The sequence below is a fragment of the Notolepis coatsorum genome (assembly GCF_963971535.1).
Source record: "Notolepis coatsorum genome assembly, chromosome: 14".
NCBI lineage: Eukaryota > Metazoa > Chordata > Actinopteri > Aulopiformes > Paralepididae > Notolepis > Notolepis coatsorum.
Window position 1 is genome coordinate 57,372,091 of NC_140178.1, and position 26,724 is coordinate 57,398,814.

Genomic DNA, 26,724 nt, shown 5'->3' on the forward strand with positions numbered 1-26,724 from the left:
CTGATTATGAGAAAAAAATATTACGATGCATGGAATATTGTTGAGGCACACTAGTTACAACTATATTTCAAACAGGCACTCCATGTCAAAAAGGTTGCTGACCCCTGAGCTAGAGCATATGTGTGTAGGTTTTTAGATAACAGGTATTAAGGGTATATCCTGTATAAGACAATTAACTAAAATGTGATTTCATTGGATGTGCACTGTCAACTAATGCTTGTATATCTTATCGTGTGTTGTCATGTTTGTTTATGTTTGTTTAAAAAATAATAAAAAAATAAAATACAAAACGTTCCTTTTGTCTGGGCTGCACAGTTTATTTCTCTATCAGTAGAGAAGACCATCACTATCTTATGATCCTTCTTCCTTTCCAGATAGCAACCTCATTGTACTGTAAATAACCTGAGTTATGTATAGAATATACGACACTAAGAAGTCTGCTATATATTTTTTGTTGTTATTTAAACACTTCCACTTTAATTTGTATTATTTAATTTATTTATCTTGTTATGAGTGATCCAAGACGTCAGAGTGAAAATAGGAGCCGATGCAGCTACAGATCACCACCTCCTGATAGGTACTCTCCGGTTAAAACTCAAGAAATTCACCAACACTGCAAAAAAAGTCAGTACAAGGTACAATGTCAGCCTCCTCCAAGATCAGAACACCAGAGAGACATTTAAAATCAGTCTCTCAAACCGGTTCCACCCCCTGAGCCAACTGGAAGAACATCAATCCATCGATGAACGTTGGCAGAACATGAAGAGGGCATGGACGGAGACATGTGAGGACACATGTGGGAGGAAGACAAGGCACCACAAGGAGTGGATGACAGGAGAAACACTACAGAAAATTCAGACTCGCAAACAAGCCAAAGACACTCAACAATAGTCGCACAAGAGCTGCAAAAGTAAAAGCACAACAAGACTACACCACGGCAGACAAGCGGGTAAAAAGGAGCATCAAGAACGACAAAAAACAATTCATCAACAACCTGGCAACTCAAGCAGAAGAAGCAGCAGCTCAACACAACATGAAGGAACTCTACGACATCACAAGGAAACTGGCTAATAAACGCAAAACTCCGGACAGACCAATACTAGACAAAGAAGGAAAAACACTCACAAAGCAAGAGGCTCAGCTGAAGAGATGGGCAGAACATTTCAGAGACATACTGAACAGACCCAAACCGACAGCGCTAGCCAACATCCATCCAGCGGTACACTCCCTACCGGTCAATACCAACAAGCCCAATAAACAAGAAATAAAAAAGGCCATTCAAAAACTGAAAAACAATAAAGCACCAGGACCTGACGGAATACCCCCAGAGGCCATAAAAGCAGACCCAGAAATGGCAACAACACTACTCCACAAACTCTTTGGACAGATCTGGGATGAAGAAAAGGTGCCAACGACTGCGCAGAGGGATACCTGGTGAAGCTCCCAAAAAAAGGCAACCTGAAGGACTGTAACAACTACAGGGGCATCATGCTCACATCTGTGCCAGGGAAGATTTTGAGCAGGATCATCCTGGAAAGACTGTCCAAAGAAGTGGACAAAGAATTCCGAGAAGAACAAGCAGGTTTCCGACAGGACAGATCATGTACAGATCACATTGCCACCCTCCGCATTATCATAGAACAGACCCTGGAATGGAACACATCTCTCCACCTCACATTCATCGACTTCCACAAAGCATTCGACAGTCTAGACAGAGACACTATATGGAAACTCATGGCACATTACGGTATCCCAACAAAGTTCATAACCATCATCCAACAGCTGTACCTACAAATATTCCTGCAGAGTAATACACAACGGCCAGCTCACAGACAGCTTTACAGTAGAGACAGGAGTCAGACAGGGCTGCCTACTGTCCCCTTTCCTCTTTCTTCTGGCAGTCGGCTGGATCATGAAACAAACCACAGCCGTACAAAATCTGGGCATTCAGTGGACAATGTGGTCTCAATTAGAGGATTTAGACTTTGCCGACGACATAGTCCTCCTCTCACACACACAAACACAAATGCAGACCAAACTCACAAAACTTGCCACAATTGCAGCTACCACAGGACTACACATCAATAAAGCAAAAACAAAGGAGATGAAGATGAACCACAATTTAGAAGAGGCCGTACAACTGGACGGAGAAGCACTGGACGAGGTGGACACCTTCACATACCTGGGAAGCATCGTGGGGAAGGACGGAGGTAGCGACAAAGACATCAAAGCAAGAATAGGGAAGGCAAGAACAGCATTTTTAATACTGAAGCAAACATGGAATTCAAACCACATCTCCACAAAGACCAAACTCTGCATCTTCAACACCAATGTCAAATCAGTTCTATTATACGGAGCAGAAACATGGAGAACAACAAAAGCAACCTCAAACAAACTGCAAACCTTCATAAACAGATGTTTACGACACATCCTGGGAATCTACTGGCCAAACACCATCACAAACGAACAGCTCTGGCAAACCACTCAACAAGAACCACTTGAAACCCTAATCAAACGCAGGAAATGGGGCTGGATTGGACACACCCTGAGAAAACCATCCTCCAACACAACCAGGCAGGCCTTAACCTGGAACCCACAGGGGAAGAGAAAGCCAGGAAGACCCAGAAACAGCTGGAGAAGGTCTGTCGAGGCGGATCTCAAGGAAGAAAGAACATCATGGAAGGAAGCAGAGAAAATCGCCCAACACCGAACCAGCTGGAGAGATTTCATGAATGACCTATGCTCCCCAAAGAGCAAAAGGGTTTAAGTCAAGTCAAATTGATTTAAAGTTGCTTAAGATCCAAATTCAAATGTTTCATGAGTCATTATTTTAATTTGCTATGGGATCATCATGTTATGTTAAGTCTCAGGGATTAAAGCAAAAAAAAAATCTCCTGACTGAATTTTTCTGGCCAAGTCATATTCTTATTTTAACCTCTACTGTATTTTTTTTTAATAGTGTTAGCGTTTTAAGGGAGCCTACTTGTAGAGCGAGCCTACTGTCCTGACTGTGACTATAGACCCTACTGTTGTGTGCTGGAGAGCGTGAATGCAAGTCTTGTGGCTAGCTTCTGATTGATGGCGAGCTAGCACCCCTCCCCACTTTGAACCATGAACTAAACGGCTTGTTATCATACAAACAAGGGACTAAACACGTTTCGCAATTATGCCACAACAACAATGGACAGTCTCCTCCTCATCATATGTATATATTTACTGTTAGGATCTCTGGGTAACAGTACTGTATATTTGCATATCGTATATGTGACAAATGTAACAGTACTATTACTATATACCTGTAAGGCATGCATGTCCCTATGTCATAAATGTCATGTATGTTGTGTATGTCATAAATGTCACTATGAATTGAAAATGGGGGACCCTGATGATGTAAACAAGACAAACGCCTTTCTCTGGTCTACATCCCCTTAACAATTGTGTGTATTGCTACTGGATTTACAAGATCCAGAGTGAATGAATGAATGAAAACTTTATTTAATACACGAGACCCTCTTCTTGGGACCAAGTAAGGTTGTCGATAATCCAATGTATAGTTACAACCCCCCCCCCCCCCATCCCACCCAACCACATCCAATGTACAGTTTCTTCGTCAAATGTATATACTCTTTTTAGACTATTTTTGTATCACAAACAATAGGCTACTGTATTTGTAAATCTGGTATGTCATAAATGTATAGATGTAGCAGTATTGTCTATCTGTATGTCATGTGTGTCATATATGTTATGATGAACTGAAAATGGGGGACCCTGATGTAAACAAGACGAAAGTCTTTCTCTGGTCTGCATCCCCTTAACAATTGTGTGTATTGAGCTGTACTGTACCCATTCTGCAATCTGTTAATAACAATCAATCAATATTTAACAGATTGCAGAATGGGTACAATACAGTACAGCTCAATACACACAATTGTTAAGGGGATGCAGACCAGAGAAAGACGTTCGTCTTGTTTACATCAGGGTCCCCCGTTTTCAATTCATAGTGACATACATGACATACAGGTAGTAATGTTACATTTGTGACATATATGATATGCAAATATACAGTACTGTTACCCAGAGATCTCCCGGACAAATGGGAGAAATACGTTTATTGAGCTTAAAAACAATTGATAACGCAAATAACGTTCTGATTAACAAAGTCATTCGTTTTGTGGCATTAACGTTATCTAGATTTATCAACATTCATACATTTATCAGAAAGCGAGCGGCGCAAGCACACACACGAAACACCACCAACAACAACAACAACGACAACAACACACTGCTTGTCGCGTAAATAACGCTCTGATTAACAAAAGGCATTCGTTTTGTGGCATTCACGTTACCTAGATGTATCAATAGCAATAGTAATATATATGTTTCTTTAGACTAGAATAAGTCAAATGAACTTACGGTCTCGTAAAAGTTGCTGCATGTTGTTGATGAGTCAAGTTTACTCGCGAGTAGAGCTAGACGCTAGAGAGTCTCAAAATGGGCGCTTCCCATTGGTGCTGAGCACAGCGGAGGCGGGTGAAAGGGCTGTAAACTCAGAACAATCTCGCCTTCTGGTTGGTTGCATTTGCCTGAGAATTTGCCGATTGCTCGCAAATGACTGTGGAACAGTGCAACTGCGCACATACAATCATGGTTATATTAAATCCAGCGCTCGTGTGGACTGGGCAACTTGCCTGCCATTACGTTTCGTTCTGAAAAGCGAAACTGACCCTGAAAACGAAACGAAAATGGCCCTGTGTGTAACTGCAGCCGTCTCTGTGCTAACAGTCACGTTTTCAGTACGAGAAGACAAGACAAAACTTCTTTCTCTGGTCTGCATCCCCTTAACAATTGTGTGTATTGAGCCGTACTGTATTGTACCCATTCTGCAATCTTGTTGCAATAAAGTTTTCATTCACACTCAAAATCTGTGTTCATTTTTTATTTTGCATACTAATGTTCTGTGTCTTGAGTCGTACTTGTATTGAAAAACTGATTTTATGTCTGAGGAGAAGACCGGTACTCATCATCTTCGTCTCCACAAAAAAAAAATGACATGTGAAGTATGTTGTGTGCCAGGTTCAAACAGTGCTGTATATGTACAGTTTATTCCTACTCCTATCCAAGCTCCGGGAGGGTCATCAAAGAGAAGTCGGGTCATCAAAGAGAAGTCGCCTATTCTTAGTCCTTGCCCCACAATGGTGGAATTGTCCTAATAAACTAACCTACACTGTAGCACTCAACACTTTATGAACATTGTTACTGAGACGAAAGTTAAGTTTACTCTATTATTACTAGATCTGGTATGTCTAGATGTAACACTGTATGGGTACAAGTTTACTCTATTATTACATGTCTAGATGTAACATTACTGTCTATGTATAATGTACCTATGTAAACGAGACGAACCCCCCCCCCCCCCCCCCCCCCCCCCCCATTCGCAACTACTTGTCCAGACCACTTATACTTGTCCAGACCACTTATACCCGTCCAGCCTGGCTCTGCGGCTCTGCAGATACCCCCTATTGGCCGCGGTAGGGGAAAAAAGGATATTTGACGCCTCTGATTGGCTCAGGTTAAAATCCGTCACGACTCCGAATCAAATGACGGAATCTCCAAATCAAATGGACGGATATCCGTCCCAAGACGGAACGCTTTAATGCCTGTTAAGTTAACTGTTAAGGCAGAGGGACTGGACAACAGGGTGACATTCACAGGTGTGCAGACTTGAGCATGTGAGGTAAAAACATGCATTGGAGAAGGAGCCATGCCCACAGGAAGCAGAGATTGAGGGTGTGAGAAAAATAATCGTTAGATTAGTCGACTAATCGAATGACAAAAATAATCGTTAGATTAGTCGACTAATCGAAAAAATAAATCGACAGATTAGTCGATTACCAAAATAATCGTTAGTTGCAGCCCTATGTGTATATATATATATATAATATATATATATATAAAAATTATCTGTGTGACCTCTGAACTCTTGGCTCTCTCCAGGTTGTCATTGGCCTGCTCCAGCTCTTCGATGTATAATATGTGACTTGCCGCCGTCATTGACCGCCATGCTGTTTTCCCATCTTTACTCAATGGTGCCAGCGTTATTGACCATTTTAGCGATGTTTGTGGACCCATCGTGTGTTCTGTATTATAGCTATGCAGGCAATAGTATGGCTCATTTGACAGGCATTGTTCATAGTCCAACACTGACTAACCAGTTCATTTCTACATACTGTAGTTTGTGCGCTATTCCATGCTAAACATCGCCCCTTTCCAAAATAATCCAGTCCTCTTTCCTAGATCACGAGATATGACAGGTTATATGCATTATGCCCAAATCGTTCGGGTTGCTCGCCTGAAACTCCAAATACTTCCAAATCAAAAAGGTATATACCATATACATATGTGTCTTCACAAAATCAAAAAAATCATCGTTACCAAAAGCATAGGTCCGGTAAAATACGACACTGATCGGTACATAAGAGGCATGTTTTAGGTAAAAAAAAAACCAAGATATATATACTAACATAGACCTTACCTCAGTCAGAAGGTACTCCAAAATGAATAAATCCCAGTCGTCCGATGGCGATCGCAATTAGTCGTGTATATTGGGCCTGGCTACCCTACGGGAAAGAATAGGTCTGAGGCACCGAATCTCCGGCCGATTGCTATGTCCTGATCCACTCCGAGGCGGAAGAAGCTGGAGGTAACTCAGTACTGGAAGACAACCGATATCCACAGTTCAAAAGGTAGGCGATACAGCCACATGGCGAGTGTTTCGAATGGGGATCAAAGGAAAAATATCAAAGGATCCAAAAACGGCGCTCGAGCGGTGGTGACGAAACAAGAGTATACTCGTTTTTGGCGCCCAAAGAGTTAACTCATTCTGCGTCAATCACGAAAAAAGTCGGGTCATCTCACCAGCGGTTGAGCGCCAGAACCCTGAGAAATCTCGGGTTTATCGGTTTATCGTTTTTTTCTTTTATTCACTTTTAATATTCTATACAGTCTCACGGACCTCTGTGTATTATTGGGACTCATTCTGAGACCTCGAGATTGCAATGCCGGCCGAATCATGCTAGGTGGCAGTATCGCCTACCCTTTGAAACATTATTTCACACTGTGTGTTACATTTTATATGGTCCGGGCGGAGAAATGGGACCCGGGCAAGTGAAAGGCTTCATTCGAGCCACTTGGAACGCGTCCAGCACACTTGATGCACAGGTTGTCCCATTTCATGTCAGGGACCCAATGGACATCAATACTGGAAATCACAATCGGAATATTCATTTTGGAATACCTCCTAGCAAAGGTAAGGACTATATGACATTAGGGCTGTCTTAAATGCTTCGAAGCTTCGAACGTTCGATTCGATGGCACAAGCTTCGAACATTAAAAAAAAAATCGAAGTAAAAAAATAAATAAAAATAAAATCTCAATTTTTCTTTTTTTTTACTTCGATTTGTGTGTGTGTGTGTGTGTGTGTGTGTGTGTGTGTGTGTGTGTGTGTGTGTGTGTGTGTGTGTGTGTGTGTGTGTGTGTGTAGGTGTGTGTGTAGGTGTGTGTGTGTGTGTGTGTGTGTGTGTGTGTGCGCGCGCACCTTGTAGAATTCCACACATAAGAAAGAAAGATACTGGGATGAATAAACAAAATAGGAAATAAAATGTAGAAATGCATGCAATACATAAATAAATATGAATCTCCATATATGAAATATAACATTTAGATAAGGTGCTACTGAGATGTTTTGGTGAGTTCTTTGTTTTTTTGTGGAAGTTGCCCTTCTTAAAAATGCATGAACATTCACTGATAATTGGTCTGTAGTGGAGTCTACAAGGTCTACATTGCCGGACCTTGTAGACTGACATAATTCTGTGCATAGTTTAGTCTACACAGGCCATATTTCAAATAATCAAAATCTTACTTCATTCATCTTAAACATTCTTGATTTGGGGGATTGGTAGTTCCCATGAAATCTGAAGTTGTTCAAACGACAACAGCGATCCACCTTGAATTAAATCACACAGCCGAGTGAAACCTTGTTGGATGAGTCAGTCACGAAAGGGGCTACTTAATTAATGAATCCAACCCACTTTATTTATAGAGCACATTTAAAAACAACAACGTTCACGAAAGTGCTGTACAAGTCCCACAACATAAGATAAAAAAAAAAAAAAAAAATTAAAAAAAAAGATAAAAAAAAAAAAAAAAAAAAAAAAATTCGAAGCTTCGAATTAAAATCGAAGCTCGGCCCCGAAGCTTCGATTGCCGAAAAAAGCTTCGAAGGTCAGCCCTATATGACATCAATCCTACTTTGATCCTACAATGATTTCACATAGATCGCAACGATCATATGTCACATACTCAAAAACGGATGATCAGAGCATCACAAAACACCCCCCCACCCATTTTGATGCCTTCATGATAAAACATATAACCTATTATATACCTTTGATTTGGAAATAAAAATAAAAATAGAAATTCACATAGCGCTCCATAACTCAGCTTCCAGGAATATGCCAGATCACTCTGAAACTATACAATATTCACCACGGGATAACACGCAAACGTATACATGAAAAGGTTAACAATTTTGTACATGTTGAACGAGAGATAGTGACTGTCAAATGAGCCATAGTATTGTCTCCATAGCTATAATATAGAATATTATTATATTATATGAAAATGCCTATCTTTTAAAGCGTGGCCCATTGACAGCAAGGATGGGGATACACGCTGGCACTGAATGAGTTAAGGAGCTCACAATTCCTCAGAAATTCTCTCTATCCGTCTCCTTATTTACAAAACGTAATCCAACTTGTAAATATGTTAATTATTGTTGGATAGTCCGGCTCTATTATTTCTAGAGGTGGGCATAGATAATTTTTTTTAATCTAGATGAATCTATCTGCAATCCTGGAGTTAATCTAGATTAAAATGGCTCATTTAAAGTCTGCCGAAGGCATTCAAAATATGTGTGTTCTACCTAGGGATGGGTATCGTTAGGATTTTATCAATACTACTACTCTTATCGATACTGCTTAACGGTTCGGTACTTTATCGACATTGCTTTATCATTTATAACTTTATAAATAAATATTATTTCTTCAGCAACAGCAATGTTCTTTTCAGGGTTCTTACACCTTTTCCAAAGCAAAATTCAAGCACATTTCAAGCTTTTTCAAGGTGCATTTTCAAGCTTTTTCAAGGTGCATTTTCAAGCTTTTCCAGCATCTTATGCGGCTGTGGTAAATTAAATATTTACTCAAAATGATCATTTTACTTCTTCCATCACATTAAATCAGATGTTATTGTGCTATAAACAACCAACATGGTGTAGACTTGGCATCCTATATAACCTGGCTGAGCCAATATGAAACAATCACTCAAATAATCACCAGATAAAACTTCAATTTCAATCAAATATTTACTGAAAATGTGCAAAAGAACAGTCTTTGAGGTAGGCAGTCAATCAGCTCATTGAGCCTTAACATGTATACAAAATCAAATCAACCTAGGATTTTTATATAACCCCCTACAGTGGTGTGTTCAGTTGGTACGTCCCAGCAGGGACCAGGATGTAAGCTATATGATTGCCCGTGTTATTGGTTGCAATACAGACGCACAGTTAGTTGACGCACGTTCTATTCTCCTCTCTTGTTATTTCACACAAACAGCTACCCCTAGTAGCTGCCTGGCTTCTTATGTTGCCGACATATCCTACAGAACATTCCTTAAATAGAAAGAATTGATTTGCTTGTTAGCCATGTTGATCACAGCGAAACCACAGCTCCGATGCATAATGGCGTTAGCTAAACAAAACTTGTTTGAAGGTAAATTGGCTTTCAGTGTCTGTGGCAACGCTAGCTCACTAGCTTGCTAACGTCTTAAAAAATTAAATAAGAAGCTTGCTCACGTTAGCTCGCTAACGTTACTGGGATTAAAGCAAGCTTTTCAGTGTTAAACGGAGTGCGTTGCGGTGGCGATTGAATGGAACTCAATTGACTCAGATCATCTTTAGCTTCGTAGGCATATTTATTTCTCAGGCGGGGCGAGATGCGGTCGTAGTGCCGCTATATATATCAACAACAATCATTGACAAATAATAGACCGGAACAGGAATGGAAAGGAAACGTCAGTGACGTCACGTACTGGATTTACTACATCGGCCTCTGTAGAACAAAAATTAGTAAGGGCGCACATAATAATAATACATTTAACATTCAGGAGGGGCGGGGGTGCCGTTGGCGGGGCGGGCATGAGAGTGGCGAGGCTCGAGAGAGGATTCCTCTTCATTTTGGTGAAAGGCGATCTCCAAAATTGTATTTCTTTATCTAAAAACCTAACTATTCAGTCAGATAGCGATTTATTATGAAAGTATATACAGTGCAATTACAATTTCAATAACTTTCCAGCACTTTATACACAATTCAAGCACTTTTCAAACCTTGAAAACACCACATTGAAATACAAGCATTTTCAAGGATTTCCAGCACCCGTACGAACCCTGTCTTTTATATAACTTTATGAATAAATTATAAATATAATAAATAAATATTATTCAGCAACAGCAGCAACAATGTTTTAAATGTGTCTGAATTAGACTTTTTATAATAAACAACAAATGTAAGATTAAAAAAAACGATATACACTGAATGATTAGTTGTTACCTAAAGCCCTTGGACTCCAGAAGGCCTTTGACAACAAACTGGGTCACAGCCCTGTCCACCCTATCCTCCGTCATCCTTCCTAGCTGCTAGTATAGGGTGAAGGGACTTGGCTTGGCTGGGACCGGTGGTGTAGAGGGAGGAGGGGTGGGCTGGGACATGGTGGCTGCAGCCTCAGCCTGACGAATGGCGATCTATAAAAAGTTGTCATCTTTCAAATATATTTGTAGCTAAACAATTAGCTAAGCAATTATATTTAATTTATTAGCCTATTCGTAATAATTCGTTATTAGCCTAGCTAACTCCCTATTATCTTGGCTTACCTGCAGTGGACGTGTATGGAGATGGAACACTGCAAGCAAAGCAGTCGAAAACGGCGCATTTCTGCAGACTAATGTTATGTTTTGACAACAGATGTTTTAACAAATTGCTTGTATTGCCACCCATACTTGCAAATGTTTTATTGCACTTGTGGCAACGTGCGTTGTCGGCATTGACTTTCGTAAAGTGTACCCAGACTTTCGTTTTGTTCTCTCAAACGGAGAGATCACACGGAGCCAGACAGGCCCCTCCCTGAAGTACCCGTATGTGTATTTTCTGTTAGTGTGAGTGGCTCGCTGAGTCACTGCGGCTCGCTTCTCGTGCAGACAGAGAGAGGAGAGGAGACCCAAGTTTGAGAATAGATTAACGGCGTCAATTGTATTATCGTGCGATAATAGTCCGGCCCAGCTCTAATTATTTCCCATGCTGTGTGAAAAAACTAGTTGTAGGAGGGGAGTGGCTAAGTACTTTCGGTCTCAGGTTGATGACGGAGACGGGCAGAAATGACATCTGGCACCAAATCCATTCCGAAGAAGAGACAACGGTCATTGACCCAGTACTTTGTTGGCAGTGTAAAAATATGCAGAGAAACATTAAATATCTTTGGAACCATGCGTGTTCAATTGTATCTGAATTGAGATATTATCTTCTCTCCTTCATAATTGAACATTTATCTCTCCGTCCCATAAATTGTCGACAGCCCTAATTAACAGTAACTGCCCAATACATCACCCCTGAGTGGAACATGGAAAGCCAAACTTTCCACCACGTACCAAAACCCTGTACCGAACCGTGACTCCAAAACCGAGGTACATGTGTACCGTTACACCCCTAATATTAACCCTTTCTCTGCCACGCTTATGTACATCATTATACCGTCCTCTGCCAGCTCTATTTGTCTATGGAGAAGTTCCCCTTCTTTGCAGGGCTATAACTTTTTAAATTATATTGATAAATTGACATTACTATGGCCCATTCAACGTCAATTATCTCTCGTTTAGGATGTAGCAACGTTCTACTTTTTCATTCTCATATTCATACTAAAATACGGTCTAAAGTATAAATATGTTTTTATCGTTTTCTGCAGCATTCTGCAGAATGTGATTTATAGCCCTAAATACATATATTAGATCATCAAATGTAGTTTGATACCAATTGACGTAATAATAAAACTTTCAATTGCACAAGGTCCTAAACGTCTTGCCTCATCATCTGCTGGTGACCGGAGGGGGGGGGGGGGGGGGGGGGGGGGGGTTATAAGTCTGTGGCCGACGTTAAATGAATCATGTAGTATGGGTGATATATTGATCATAGCAGTTTGTATCAAAAATGGTAAACAAACAGGCTGAAACTCACCCCAGTCTCCTCGTAGCGTTGGGTGATGAGCGTGGAGCAAAAAGATTGCCATTATGGGATGTTGATATATGCGATCCATTTCCAGGTTGTATAATAGTATATACGTCCAAATCATGTTGTTTATCGAGTTATTGGCAATGGATCGCTATCCAGTGTCGAGCTCGAGTCCCGCGAGTGGCCTGACCGAATATGGATGAGCACCACTTCCTGCCGCTCATTTCCTGTTTGGGCGATCCGCCGATCGGCCACCAGATGGCGCTCTTGAACCGTTGGAGAGTTGAGAGGAGATCAACAGGGGATCTCAAGACTCCGTGGGTAAAATATGATTGCCATCACAGATTTTTGAAATATTGATCTCAAAGACGCCTTACGGCATCATTGGCAGAATACGCATGGCGGAGAATGACGTGGAAACTCGTCCTTGGCGAATAAAGGGTTAATATATATATATATATATATATATAAATATTCTGTGACCTCTGACCTCTTGGCTCTCTCCAGGTCGTCGTTGGCCTGCTCCAGCTCTCTGATGTATTTATGCAGCTGGTCTCGGACGGCCGTGGTCTGAGCGAGGTCCCCCTCCAGTGTGGAGATCTGCCGGTAGGCCTCAGAGTGCTGCGTCTCATACTTCTCCTGGTAGAAGCCGATGCAAAATACATTACAATCATTCCTATGAGTTTTAGAGCAGGGTTTCTTAAAAAGAACACGCCAAGATTATGGGAAATGTTTTCATTTACATGTTTCACTCCAGTGTTTACAAACATGACCAATGTAAACAAACCTTTTATAGCCAAAAAGAACAGTGACTAGAATTAAGAACTCATGTATGTTAGGAGTCCTTGTATCAAGAGCTCAGTCAAATCTGTTATAATGTGTGTATAATTATGCACATCATTTATTAAAACTGAATCATCATCACCCAATTAAAACCTTAAAGTTCTATTTGTGTTCTCTACTGGAATACTGTCCATGTATGTTACGGACCCCAGGAAGGATAACTAACCTTGGTTTAATAACTGCTACCTTGGCCGGGTAGATCTGAGTAAACATAATGAAAGTAGTTTATTCATAGTCAAGCCTAGTGACTAATAGGGACATATGTGTGAGTCAATAGGCAACCTAGTTTCACTCCACCCCAGTGACCTCTGCGAAAATTAAAATCAGATTCGTAATGCTGAAGATGGCAAAACTACTTGCTACAAAACAAACATTCAGAGAAAATAATGAAATATGTTATTTTATGTAGAGTAAAATTATAATCTGTATTTTGAGGTGAAATGCGAGTTGTATAATGAATCATGACCTCTGCAGGTAAGGTTGCCTGGGTAACTAAAAACGTTGAGGCAGAAACAGGATGGCACATGTGTAAAATGGGGTCAGGTCTCGTTAGTTTCCGTTATCAAGATGGTGGCAAAGTGAGCAGACTTCTCTTGAGACTTTGATGTTGTAAACCATGGAAATCTTAAAGGTCCCCTATTGTAAAAATGGCCTTTTCCAGTGTTTTGCATTGTTTTCAAGCAATGTGGGGTTGTACCAACACTGAACAAAATTTAAATCTGTACCAGCTATTTAAAAAGTTAAAAAAAAAATTAAAACCCGAGGGTTGGTACAACAGTCGACAAGCTATAAACAGGGAGTTACACCACATGACTTTCATATTCCCTGTAGACATAAGATGAGTTTTGGTGATGTCCTTTTTTGAGCGGGTTGGGCAGCATGTGACAGGAAGTATCAGCGCAAGTGTGCGTGTTGGGGGGTATCAGGCCAAGGTTATTTTAGTTAACTAAACCCAAACAAAAATATAAAACTAGGTGTGAAAAAATAAGATTTTAGTTAAGGTTAACTGAAATAAAAAAATATACTAGACTTTAGAAGAAAAAAAACTAAAACAAACTGAAACTATATTTTGTACTGAAACTAACCACTTACTAATATACACAGAAGATTCTTTAGTTTTAGTCACTGTCAAATGTGTCAACACAGCAAACATGAGGAGGCATTGGTGCATAATGTTCATTGAGGCTGGGATGTCTAACATTATATGACTGAGTGAATTGCCTTCACAAAGTGATTTTTTTTATTTAGTATGTGTGATGTGTTTGTATTACACAATACTTATTCTGAACTTCTTAAATCTTGCCCCTGACAAATACCCCCATATTATAATATACAAAGAAAAACGAATACAAAATTAAAACTGAATTAAAACTAAACATTTGTAGAATAGGAGGTTAAGATATGATGAGTTACAGGGAAATCTGAGAACTTGAGAAACAAGCACATGGGGGGGGGGGGGGGCACAAGGGAGCAGATGAAAGAAATAAAGAAACAATTAGAAGAGATGGGGAGGGAGGAACTAGAAAATAAATTGAGATTTGCTAAACAAACCTATGAATCTGGGCCAAGGGCAACCAAAATCAGACACAACAGACACTTTATACACAAGATTAGGGAACCCCTGATGAAGCGACCTACGAACCTGACGAAATTCAACATATATACCACTACTCGATTATGGTGACTTACTCTACATGTATGCACCTGATCAGTACCTTAGAAAGCTTGATACTGTGTACCATTCTGCCTTACGCTTTGTCACGGGATGTGGAAATCGAGTGCACCATTGCACCCTATATACCATTGCAAGTTACCCATCTCTACAAATACGGCGATTTTCTTGATGGCTCTCTTGTGCACAAAGCTCTGCTTAAACGGGTTCCCTCGTACCCAAGTGTGCTTCTGTGCACAAAGCAATATAAGTATGCCCTTCGTTCTCAAGCTGCTCTAACACTGGAAGTTCCCCATATGAGAACTGAATTGGGAAAAAGGGCTTTTAAATATGCTGCTCCTTCATCTTGGAACAAGATACAGGAGGACCTAAAATTACCAGGACTGGTCACCCTCGGAGAATTCAAAGCCATTTTAAAATCCTACGAACTCAGTTCCCTCGGACAGTGCAACTGTGTTTGATCATTTGCCTGTTTGATAACTTGCCTGAAATTGGAGCTTGATGTAAATGTTTTATCTGTATTTTATTGTGATGTTCTTTTTTATGTTGAAACTTTCTGCTGCCTTGCTTGGCCAGATCGCTCTTGAAAAAGAGATTTTAATCTCAATGATTCTTATCTGGTTAAATAAAGGATTTGATTGATTGATTGATTGATTGATATTCAAAGAATATTATGAGAAACTATACTCACAACCTGAGATGGAAAATGAGGAAAAAATTTGACAGTTTCTAACCTCTTTAGATCTCCCAAGTATAGGAAAAATTGAAAACAAAGCTTTAGTTGCCCCCATCACGAGAGAAGAATTGGATATAGCCATAGGAAAACTGAAAGCAAACAAAACTCCAGTAAGTGATGGTTTCCCGAACGAACGAGTGGTACAGAATCTTTAACTCTTTCTCTGCCAACAACGATTATATATGTTATTGCGCACCATCCTTTGAACGCCAACCACGTATATATACTTTATTTGATAGTTTTTCCTTTTTTCCGATATTTCTATTCATTATTCATCCAGGGAACTTGGTGTTACCATAGGGAATGAGTCTGAGATCGCAAAAGTCCAATACCGCCGCCTGGTGGAATGCTGCCGGTATTGCACATCCTTTGAAACTGTATTCGGCTGTGCGTCGATTATATTGGTCCGGGCGGACTTTTCTAGTAACCTAAACCTAGGGCTTCACATTGAATAGTTTTCGGGACCCCCAATTCATTATGCTGTGGTGGGTTATGTCGTGGGCCAAATGGACATACGATCTAACAGATGGCAATCAAATAATTGGAATATTCTTTTTGGAATCCCACCGGCCACAGGTAAGAGCAATTTAATGTAAATTTCAGCTTGATTGTGCCTTGTTTTCATAGCCATCGCCCTGATCAGCGTATGTTGTTTTACTAACGAATGCCGTTATTGACAATCAATTAATCAGAAACTACCCCCCCTTTCAAGCATTCATGATGGAACATAATACCAATCATATGCATTTGAATTTTTAATTGTAGCGTGTATAGGGAGGTGTAGTGGTTACGTCATTGCCGTTTTTCGTGTTCCACCCTCTGTCCAACGCAATGTATTTCTTTCCCCATTGCCCATTTCTAAACCGTCTCGTTTAAAACAAATAAAGCATTAACATTTGCATGGTGTACCTTTCTGTGGTTATTCATCCACAATCTATAGCTCAACATGAAAATATTTGCAATTAATCAAAAACAATCGCCACATTTTATTTCAACCAAAAATCATCAAGGGGAACTATCTTATAAATGGCCTTTTTCAGTGTTTAGCATTGTTTCCTAGCTATGTGGACTTATATTAATAGGATCTATGTCTCCAATTCTCATATTGGCGCATTCTTCCAATTCTCCTCTCACAATATTCACCCTCACTGAACTGAGTCATCTGAAAATGTGCATATCTGTGATGTCAGAGATTTCTCAGCTGCATAATAATGTGGCAGTTGATGTGGCAGTTGGCACCAGGCCACACAGTGGTTAGAGCCCAGCCTCAAAACGGCTTAAGATCTTGAGGTAGAAAAATGCTGTTTTTGAGTACTTGATTAGAAATACAAAACAATATTTTTTTTTACACCTTACAGAGGTGTTCCATAGACTCACAGGAATTGTGTAAAAGTGCCCAAATAGTGAAAGAAATAGTAAAATAGTTCCCCTTTAAACAATTATGTTAGTGATAGAAGGGAACTCATGTTGTGCAAAAATGGAAAGCTTTTCAATTTCCATGCGGTAGAATTGTTACAATAGCCGATAATCCATTTTCCCAATGATAAATCCCTATACGGGTGGAACAACCAGTGACGTCAGACTACACCTCCCTATAGGGACGAAATGCCAATGGATTTAGTATAATATACGTTGCAGGCAAGGCCGCCTCAGGGGGTGTGCAAGCAGTGCGGTCGCACAGGGCCTTGCGGGAAGGGGGGCCTCGCCAAAGAAAAGAAAAAAAAAATTTAATATTATTATTTTATTTTTTGCGAGGCCCCCCTTCCCGCGAGGCCGCTTTTCATCACAGACCTAAAATCTAGTTTCGCTTATATATTTCACATTAGACACGTTTGTAGAATGCGTCTGACTTGTTCCGGGCTCTGCAGATATACTATTGGAGCTCTGTGGCTCTGCAGATACACTATTGGTTTCAATGAGGGGAGGGGTTACAGGTAAGGTACAGTCGGCCGGCGTGCGGCTGACTATTTCCACGGGAGCGTGTGCAGCATTGGAGGTTATGCCAAGACGAAGAGGACGTCGTTCGGCAGATGAACTTAGTCAACTCCACGGTTGTCTCCTTCCTCTTGGACGTTTGGTGAGTTTTTAAATGCACTCTATTCTATTCCCGCCGTGGATATCTCTCTTTCAAATAGCTAGCAATGCCTAGCTGGCTGGCTAACGTTCTGTGGACCAGCGTCAGTAGCCGGCTAAATATATATATCTCTCTCTCTCTCTCTCTCTCTCTCTCTCTCTCTCTCTCTCTCTCTCTCTCTCTCTCTCTCTCTCTCTCTCTCTCTCTCTCATTTCTCCCAGGCGGCCCTGGTTGCAGGCTATTACTAGCCTCCCAGGAATTACCCCAAAGCACTCTAAAACCACTTATATTCACGGGAATTCATATTATAAAACGGGAATGTATGGATGGAATTTTTTTTCTTTTTCACATCTTGAACGATAGATACTCAATGTCAAATGGGCCATAGTATTGCATCCATAGCTATAATATAGAATATAGTTATAGCACTGCAAACAAGGTGACTGACTCCATTGGTTTAATGCGTGGCAGCGCATAGCCTAGGCCTGCCACGATAACACATTTTGCTGGGCGATTAATTGCCCCCGAAAATATCGCGATAAGCGATATTATTGCGACCGGTTAGAGAATTTTTTTTTTGGAGAAATTTATTTCCCAAAACTTTTATTTTGAAGCCCACCGCTCCGTCTTTTCCGGTGTTTAAGACTTTTATTTTGAAGCCCACCGACCGGACCGGAAGTATTGTTGTGATTATGTTGTGATTATCAGGTACTTTTTGGGTACCAGAAAAGTCACGTGAAACACTGCAGACCACTGAATAGAGACGCGTCTCTAGGATTTCATAATCATTATGGTTGCAGCAGGCACAAGTGCAATAAACAAAGGATACAGTCACTGTGTATTCTGCCTCATTTATTGATTAAACAAAACCGACATCAACACAATTTGCCACCGAGCGGAGAGTTTAGTCTCGCAAAAAGATCGCTGACTTGTTAAGGCTTGTTGTTAGGTTAGGTGCTAATGTTGTGCTAGCGTTTTAGCATGGCTATCGTACATAGCGTGATCAATATAACTCGCTATTGATTGTTTGTATGAGTAACGTTAATGCTAGTAGAATAGACACAACGTGAGGTAATCACCATCCATTTTAAACCGGTTATTACCTAATGCTAACGTTAGCAAATAGACGCGACTGGTAACGTTACAGCTTGTTAGCCTAATGCTCGTTAACGTTAGCATAGACAGCCTAGCTAACGTTAACGCTTGTAGAATAGACACAATGAGAGGTAACGTTAGCGTTAGCAGAATAGACACAACGAGGGTCTCGTTAATGTTGTTATTGATTGATTGAAAACTGTGTTTACTCTGTTTGTATGAGTAACACGGACAGTGACTGACAAGGGGCACTGGGTCCGCCTCATTAAAACAAACGCGCAAATAGCAATTAATCGCGCCCGTCAAAATCATTGCATTCATTTTAATTATCGCGGCAATTAATCGATTTATTGCTTATCGCGGCAGGCCTAGCATAGCCATATTCCGGAAACAGCGTGGCAGAGAATGAGTTAAAGGAGACCTAGCTCCAGTAATGTTGGAATCTGGAATGTTGGAATTGGACACTTAAAAAGGCCCTCTTCACGATTTTTGTTGAACCGTTGGCACAGGCTATTAATGAAAGTAGAGAGTTACAGGGCATCCAAATAGCAAGGGGAGAGCACAAAATAGGCCTTTTTGCAGACGACATCATCATATACCTCAAAAATCCAGGTTTAACATTCCCTAACCTTATGACTGCTCTAAACGACTACGGCTGGATGTCTGGATATAAATTGAACGTCTCCAAAACCCAAATTCTCACTTTTAACACTTTGAGCGCCACTCATGGCTAATCTCGGGTTTACGATTGTGACGTTGAAAGCCACGTCACGGCTTTTCTCTGATTTTTTTTTTTCTTTTTTTTTTAGTGATCTGAAATCGTATTGCATCACGCGAGCCTACCGTTGGAGATCCAGGGGCCGCCGGCGATCAGATGTGAAAAAAGCGCCCCCTATCGTCTCCCAGATGGTAAATCACCCTTTTGGAATGGACTCAATGAAAATGTATGGGGGAAAAAAATATTCCAGTCCACATTTTCCAGTCCACTGATGCAGCCGGAGTTACCAGAGTTCATTCTGGAGCCTCTGAGCCGCGGCGAGCATGGGTTATACTGTACACACGTTGGATCAATATACTTATCGATTTTTCGAATGGTGATCAGGAATTGGAATATACCATTTGGATACCATCTGATGTCAGGTAAGGAATCTATGTTATCAGTGTTAGGATAATCGGACTCGTTTTCATGGAGATATAAGCGTTTCCACTATATGTGATATGGCTGTTTCACTGTAAAAGCCATGAGGAAATAATAGCAGCGATTATCAGCGCACGGCACGAGCGTGCGTGCGCACACATATACTATCGGCCATCTAGCGTTTATTTGAAAACGATTCATAAATAGACCGACAAATGATAACGTTCTGGAATATTCCAGTAAAAGGCGATTATCAGGGAATGTGTTGTTTTTTCTTCGAAACAGAGTGGTTTTCAAAATGCTATAAAAAGGAAATGAAGCGATAAAAACACAATCTGCTTTGCCAATGTTGACTGGAAAATGATTCTTTGATAAGCGATGGGCAGATTAGACACATAGCATAATTTAAAACATAGATTAGGCGATATTAACGTTACATGGGCCGTGGACCGTGGCATCAACAGGGTAAAAAGGAAAACACGGCCTGGGACTGAAAGTGTTAACTTCATACCCAGTAAGATAATGAGGAAGGACTACAAATTGAAATGGGAAGCTGAATCAATAACATACCTGGGAGTGATCATTATTACCAAGGATATGAGTAAACTGGAAGCCGCAAATTACAATATAATTAATAATAAACTACAGAAGGATTGGACAAGATGGGCCACGCTCCTGATGGATGTTAGTTCTAGAATAGAGGTGATCAAAATGAATGTAGTGCCAAGGTTGTTGTCCCAGACTCCCAATTCATAGCATGGGATAAAAAGAATTCCAGATTTATGGGCAGGAGGCAGGCATAGAGTAAAATTTAAAACACTGCAAATTGTAAAGGAGGGAGGAGGTCTGACCCTGCCGCGTGAATACTTTCCCTAAGCCAGTTGTACTTCTGCGTTCGGTTTGCGCGATCTGATTGGCCACTGACGTTTCTCTCAGCGCCCAATCGCGTTACTCCTAACAATCACGCCTACAGTAGCTTTCAGTTCCACAGCCCAAGTCCTTCAGTTCCACAGCCCAAGTCCTACCACTACTACACGGCTCAGCTGAGATACACCATGTAGTGTACTGGTGCTCCCAAATGTACCGGGTCAGGTGAAAAGACAGAGACACACCTGGAGCAGGTTCAGCCTCAAGATAGACTGGGGGGGAAAGAACATACAGCCCAACAGGGAGGACATTTCATAGTGGACCATTCCCTGCCGGTCTGGAGGGAGGTGGTCAGGAAATAAATTAATTAAAAGAAGACCGTATACTTTTGATATGGCCCTCTCAGACCCCCAGGTTTGGACCAGGAGTACTGGATAACAGATTTGACAGATGGAAGGACAGGGGTATAACAGCCGTGTACACTTTTAGAAGACCACATTTTCATGTCCTTTGAGGAATTTATGAGGAAATTTGACTTGGGAAATGACAATCTGTTTAGATATTTACAGTTACGTCACGTCTATGATTCAGAAATTAAGAGCAAGATTTCAGCAGGAGGTAACGGGTGATAGGGATGATGGTGGCAGCATATTACAAACCCCAGTGAAAATAGTATCCGAAATGTACACAAATCTACAAATCCGTAATAACTGTGACTCATATAATGTGAAGACGAAATGGGAAAGTGAATTGAATATAAATTTAGCAGAGGATGATTGGCATTCAATATGCGAGACGCAACATAATTCCACCAGGATGGAGAGAATTAGTCTGGAAAAACGTGATAAGATTTTTCATCACACCACAAATTAAAAATAAGCAACTAGGTGAGCAACAACCCTGCTGGAGACAGTGTGGGCAGATTAATGCCAATCACTCTCAAATCCGCAGTACTTCGCCGAAAGGACGAGTAGCGAGATCTCTCCGTGGGAGTACCAGCGAGATGAAGACGTCTCCGTCTTATCAGCTATACACAAAGGACTATGTCGGGCACTGCTGAAGGCGAGGATATTTATGAAAGGCGAGAATACTGCATAAAGACCCCGGCTGAAAGAAAACAAGACCCACCATCACCAGCTAATTACCTAGCTTAGCTTCAGTTTAGCCTAACCTGAAAAGACAAGAATTAAGGGAAGATGCCGGGACTCGGCTCTCCCACAGAATGTACTAGCTGCCTGAGGATGAGTAAGAGGATTGTAGAGCTGGAGGCTCGAGTTTCTATCCTGCACCAAATCCAACAGGATGAGCAACTCATTGACTCTATTTATCTTTTTCTGATTTTTCTCTGATTTTCTCCCCGTCCCAATTAGTCGTTGTGCCAATTCCCCCCCCTCCCCTACCTGGCGCTGTATGCATGTTCTCCTACGAGTCGGTACAAATGGCAAACACAGAAAATATATGTCTAAAACACATCTGTGAAAGAGCTGACCGAAATACTTCCAACACTCATCAGACCGGGCATAACAAAAATTGTCATTCACTCTGGATCGTTTGACATCCTGCGAAAGAAGACAGGGCACAGAGACATTGAAAGAGGATTTCACACGTTTAATGAACACACTAGACAAACATCAGTCTGTGTACATAGACACTGATGTGTCCAGCGTTTCTGTTAGCCGGTAATTACCGGTATTTGACCGGCAAAATCTGTTGAAGTCCGACATATTTAATCTCTCCGGTCATAATGTCGGGTGAAAATAATTCCCTCTAAGCACAATTTGATTATTTGAATTGTATTAAAATAGGCTAAAATTAAATAGCCTATGCGATGAACGAAACAATCATTACATTTGTTTCATCGTTGCTTCTAATAATGACAACGACGTTGTCAGCGAGAGCTTAGTGCTGGGTTTGCGAGTGCATGTGCAGCTGCAAAGCCACAGCTGCACACCAGCAGTGCCGGCACAGTGCAGTACTCCAATTCAGCCATTGGCAATTCAGCTGTTGGGTGGGGGGGCGCTGCTGAGCGGTCCCCAGATAGGGCCTGAAAACAGCTGAATCTGCGACTCTGCAGCGGCATACTCTCGCAAATAAGTCGTTGGGAAGTAGAGATTCATCACGCAAACCCACAATAATGTTGCAGTCTCTCTCTGCCAAATTTCTCAGTTCTTCGCTTGATATAATTAATACAAATGTCCAATATAACAGAATTCGTTAGCTCATAAAAATGTGATTATAACAGACTGCTGTTTATTAATGTCGGGCCGACTGCCCACAGACACCTATTTGATTTAAAGACAGCAGCAGCACTGAGTCTCTGGACTTATTTTATTTGGAATATAATGACTGTATACACAAAAGTAGCCTAGTTTTAAGTTAAAATATTATAAATCTACATGCCTTGAGGATGTCATTCTTTTGTTTTGTTGTCATTCTTTTGCCTATCAATTGTTTTTAAGCTCAATAAACTCTGACGGGAATTTCTCTCATTTGACCGGTAGATTGAAATCTACCGGACACTGAGGCCGGCAACAATTTTTTCTAACGGAAACCCTGGATGTGTCCATCAGTGGACCAATTGCATGCTTTCGCAGAGGACAAGAAGCCTTTAGTCGACTCCTAAATTTTAATTCATGGTTAGGGTCTGCCCGTCTTATACACGGCCTGAAATTCATTGACAATTTCAATGTTTTCTGGAATAACCCAGAACGCTTTCAAAGAAATGGCTTCTTCACAAATCGCTTAGGATCGAGGCTTCTGGCAGCAAACATGTGTCATGCCTTAATGGCCTCCAAGGATATCAAACTCATACCAGCATGAGAGATAATCACGAAGGACACAATCTCGCCATGAGGTGCAGCAGCAGCACAAGGCGTCCTCCCCTCCCCCCCATATCACACAAGGCCATTTCGTCTGATCTAATGTCCCCGAAAGAGCTAATCAAATCAGCTCGTCATCATGCACTAGAGGAGATGGACAGTCTGCCAATCAAATCAACCCATCCTGAGTACAGTACAGTATAGTACAACTACCATGCCATCTCTCAAAACATACCGGTAATCATAACCAGCCAATGGCATGGTAAAAACTATACACCATCAATGCGTTTACCTGCTATTAACCTCAGGGCCATCAAGGTCAAGCCAAAGCAGACCTCCTCTAAAGAAGTCCAACAAATGAAATTAGCCCTCCTAAATGTCAGATCACTGAATAATAAAAATTTTTTAGTAAATGATCTGATTAAAGAAAATAACTTAGATTGCATCTGCCTAGTAGAGACATGGCTAAATAATGACACAGCTACATCAATAATGATAGAGGCTTGTCCACCAGACTATAATTTTCTTCAAATACCCAGAAAAAATAGAAGGGGGGAGGGGTTGCAGCAATTTTCTCCTCAAAACTCTTGTTTAGAATCACAGAACTAGGCAAGTTCATGTCGATGGAATATCTTGCCATTGAACTCAAAACAGAATCAACCATTATCGTCACAATATACCGCCCGAATAGACACTCACCAATATTTATACAGGAGCTCTCTGAACTGATTTCACTATGTGTTACCGGATATGATAAGGTGATCCTAAATGGAGACTTGAACATCCATTTTAATAAGAAAACGGACTCCAAAACTATAGAACAAAAAAATCTACTGGATAGCTTTGACCTAACACAGCATATAACAAATGCAACTCACAGGCTTGGGAATACATTAGACTTAGTTATAACAACAACTGGGCTAAGCATAAAAAAGTTCTCAATAACTGAATTACCTCTCTCGGACCGTATTTTTTGATACTCAAATAACCCTTACTAAAACAAAAAAATAAATCATAGTTCAAAAGAGGCCCCTAAACGACAAGGCTGAATCAAAGTTCACTGATCTTATCAGACTACATGAACCACACAATCATGACAGCTCTCTAAATGAAATGGTAGAAAATCTCAATAATGCACGGTCATCTGTATTAAATTCTGTCGCCCCACTAAAAACTAAAAAGAAGAAAACCAGAGCCTCGCCCTGGTTGAACTATAATACGGTCAACAAAGAAAAAAGGAAATGTCGTGCAGCAGAGCGAAAATGGAGAAAAACAAAAAACACCATATGCTGTGATATAATTATACAAAAATGCTTTAACTGCTTATAATAAAACCATCCGCTTAGCAAGGAAAGACTACTTCTCTAAGATCATTACAGAAAACGCTGGAAACTCCAGAATCCTTTTTTCCACTATTAATGTACTACTCAACACTGCCCCTACACCAGGGTTTCCGTTAGAATTTCAATCTACCGGACAAATGGGATAAATTCCGGTCAGAGTTTATTGAGCTTAAAAACAATTGATAGGCCTATATAAAGAATGACATCATCAAGGCATTTATAATATTTTAACTTAAAACTAGGCTACTTTTGCATATATACAGTCATTAATATATTCCAAATAAAATAAGTCCCTCGAGACTTCGTGCTGCTGCCGACTTGAGGTGTCGGTGGCAGTGCATGTGAGCGGATCGGAGCGTGAGCGGCGCGGGGCGCGGAGCGGCCGGTTTTGACGTGAGCAAGGAGTGGGTTTTAAAATGAGTCGGCGCGACGTCCGGAGCGAGAGTTCTCCTCCGCTCCAATCCACTCCAGGCCGCTCACAGTGGTTTAACACTGTTGATGTAATATACATGCAGTACAATGCCAAAGCAACAGATGGCGATGTACAAACATGAAGGCCATTTTCAACCAATGAGAAGGGTGAACCTGTGATATCCGGTTCAGGCTTCACTCCTCCTCCTTCACTCACTCCTGTTAGAAAAAGTATCGACGCCATTGTTGTTGTCGTTAGCTTACATGCTAACGTTAATGGCAGCGACCATAGCATTGTGGCTCGGCTAGCCTATCATCGCTTAATAGAGCTAGTGAATGGATAAACAATGTTATTTAACATTGCAGAATGGGTACAATTACAATGCGGCTCAATACAAACAATTGTTAAGGGGCCCAGGGGGTGTAGACTGTTGTAGTTTGAGCTAATTTACACCATGCTCCAAAAAAAAAAAAAAAAAATGCCGAGCGATCTGGCGCGGGGAGCGCTCGATTCAAGGTGAGCGGGGAGCGAGCGGAGAGCGACTTGGGGGCGGGGTCAACATGAGCGATTAGCGGAGCGGACCAAGCTTTAAAGAGCGAAGAGCGGATTTCTCGGCCGCGCCGATCCGCTCACGTGGCCTGGTCGGTGGGCAGTCTGCCCGACCTTAATAAACAGCAGTCTGTTATAATCACATTTTTATGAGCTAACGAATTCCGTTATATTGGACATTTGTATTAATTATATCAAGCGAAGAACTGAGACATTTGGCAGAGAGAGACGACAACATTATCGTGGGTTTGCGTGATGTATATCTCCACCTCCCAACGACTTGGTGCTGGTCATAATGTCCTGTGAAAATAATTCCCTCTAAACACAATTTGATTATTTGAATTGTATTAAAATAGGCTAAAATTAAATAGCCTATGCGATGAACGAAACAATCATTACATTTGTCGTTGCTTCACCAAGCAGCCGGTCTAATAATGACATCATGTTGTCAGCGCGAGCTGGCTGCTGATATATTTACGTGAAGCATGGAGCAGGCAGAGCAGAGCAGCGGTGTTTTAGGTCCGGTCTGGAAACCGCTCAGCAGCGCCCCCACCCAACAGCTGAATTGCCAATGGCTGAATTGGAGTACTGCACCCTGCCAAGCCATGCTTCTCGCAAATATATCAGCAGCCAGCTCGCGCTGACAACAGGATGTCATTATTAGACCGGCTGCTTGGTGAAGCAACGACAAATGTAATGATTGTTTCGTTCATCGCATAGGCTATTTAATTTTAGCCTATTTTAATACAATTCAAATAATCTAATTGTGTTTAGAGGGAATTATTTTCACCAGACATTATGACAGGAGAGATTAAATATGTCGGACTTCAACAGATTTTGCCGG

The 26,724-nt window shown here is 41.1% G+C and overlaps 1 protein-coding gene across 1 annotated transcript in view; it reads right to left on the reverse strand.

The window, feature by feature from the left end:
* Nucleotides 1-26,724, reverse strand: part of nde1 (nudE neurodevelopment protein 1) — a 95,992-nt gene that overhangs the window by 18,400 nt on the left and 50,868 nt on the right. The window contains exon 4 of the mRNA XM_084329796.1: nt 12,823-12,971. Coding sequence (XP_084185922.1) covers nt 12,823-12,971 — 149 coding nt within the window. The remainder of the gene's footprint in view (nt 1-12,822; nt 12,972-26,724) is intronic.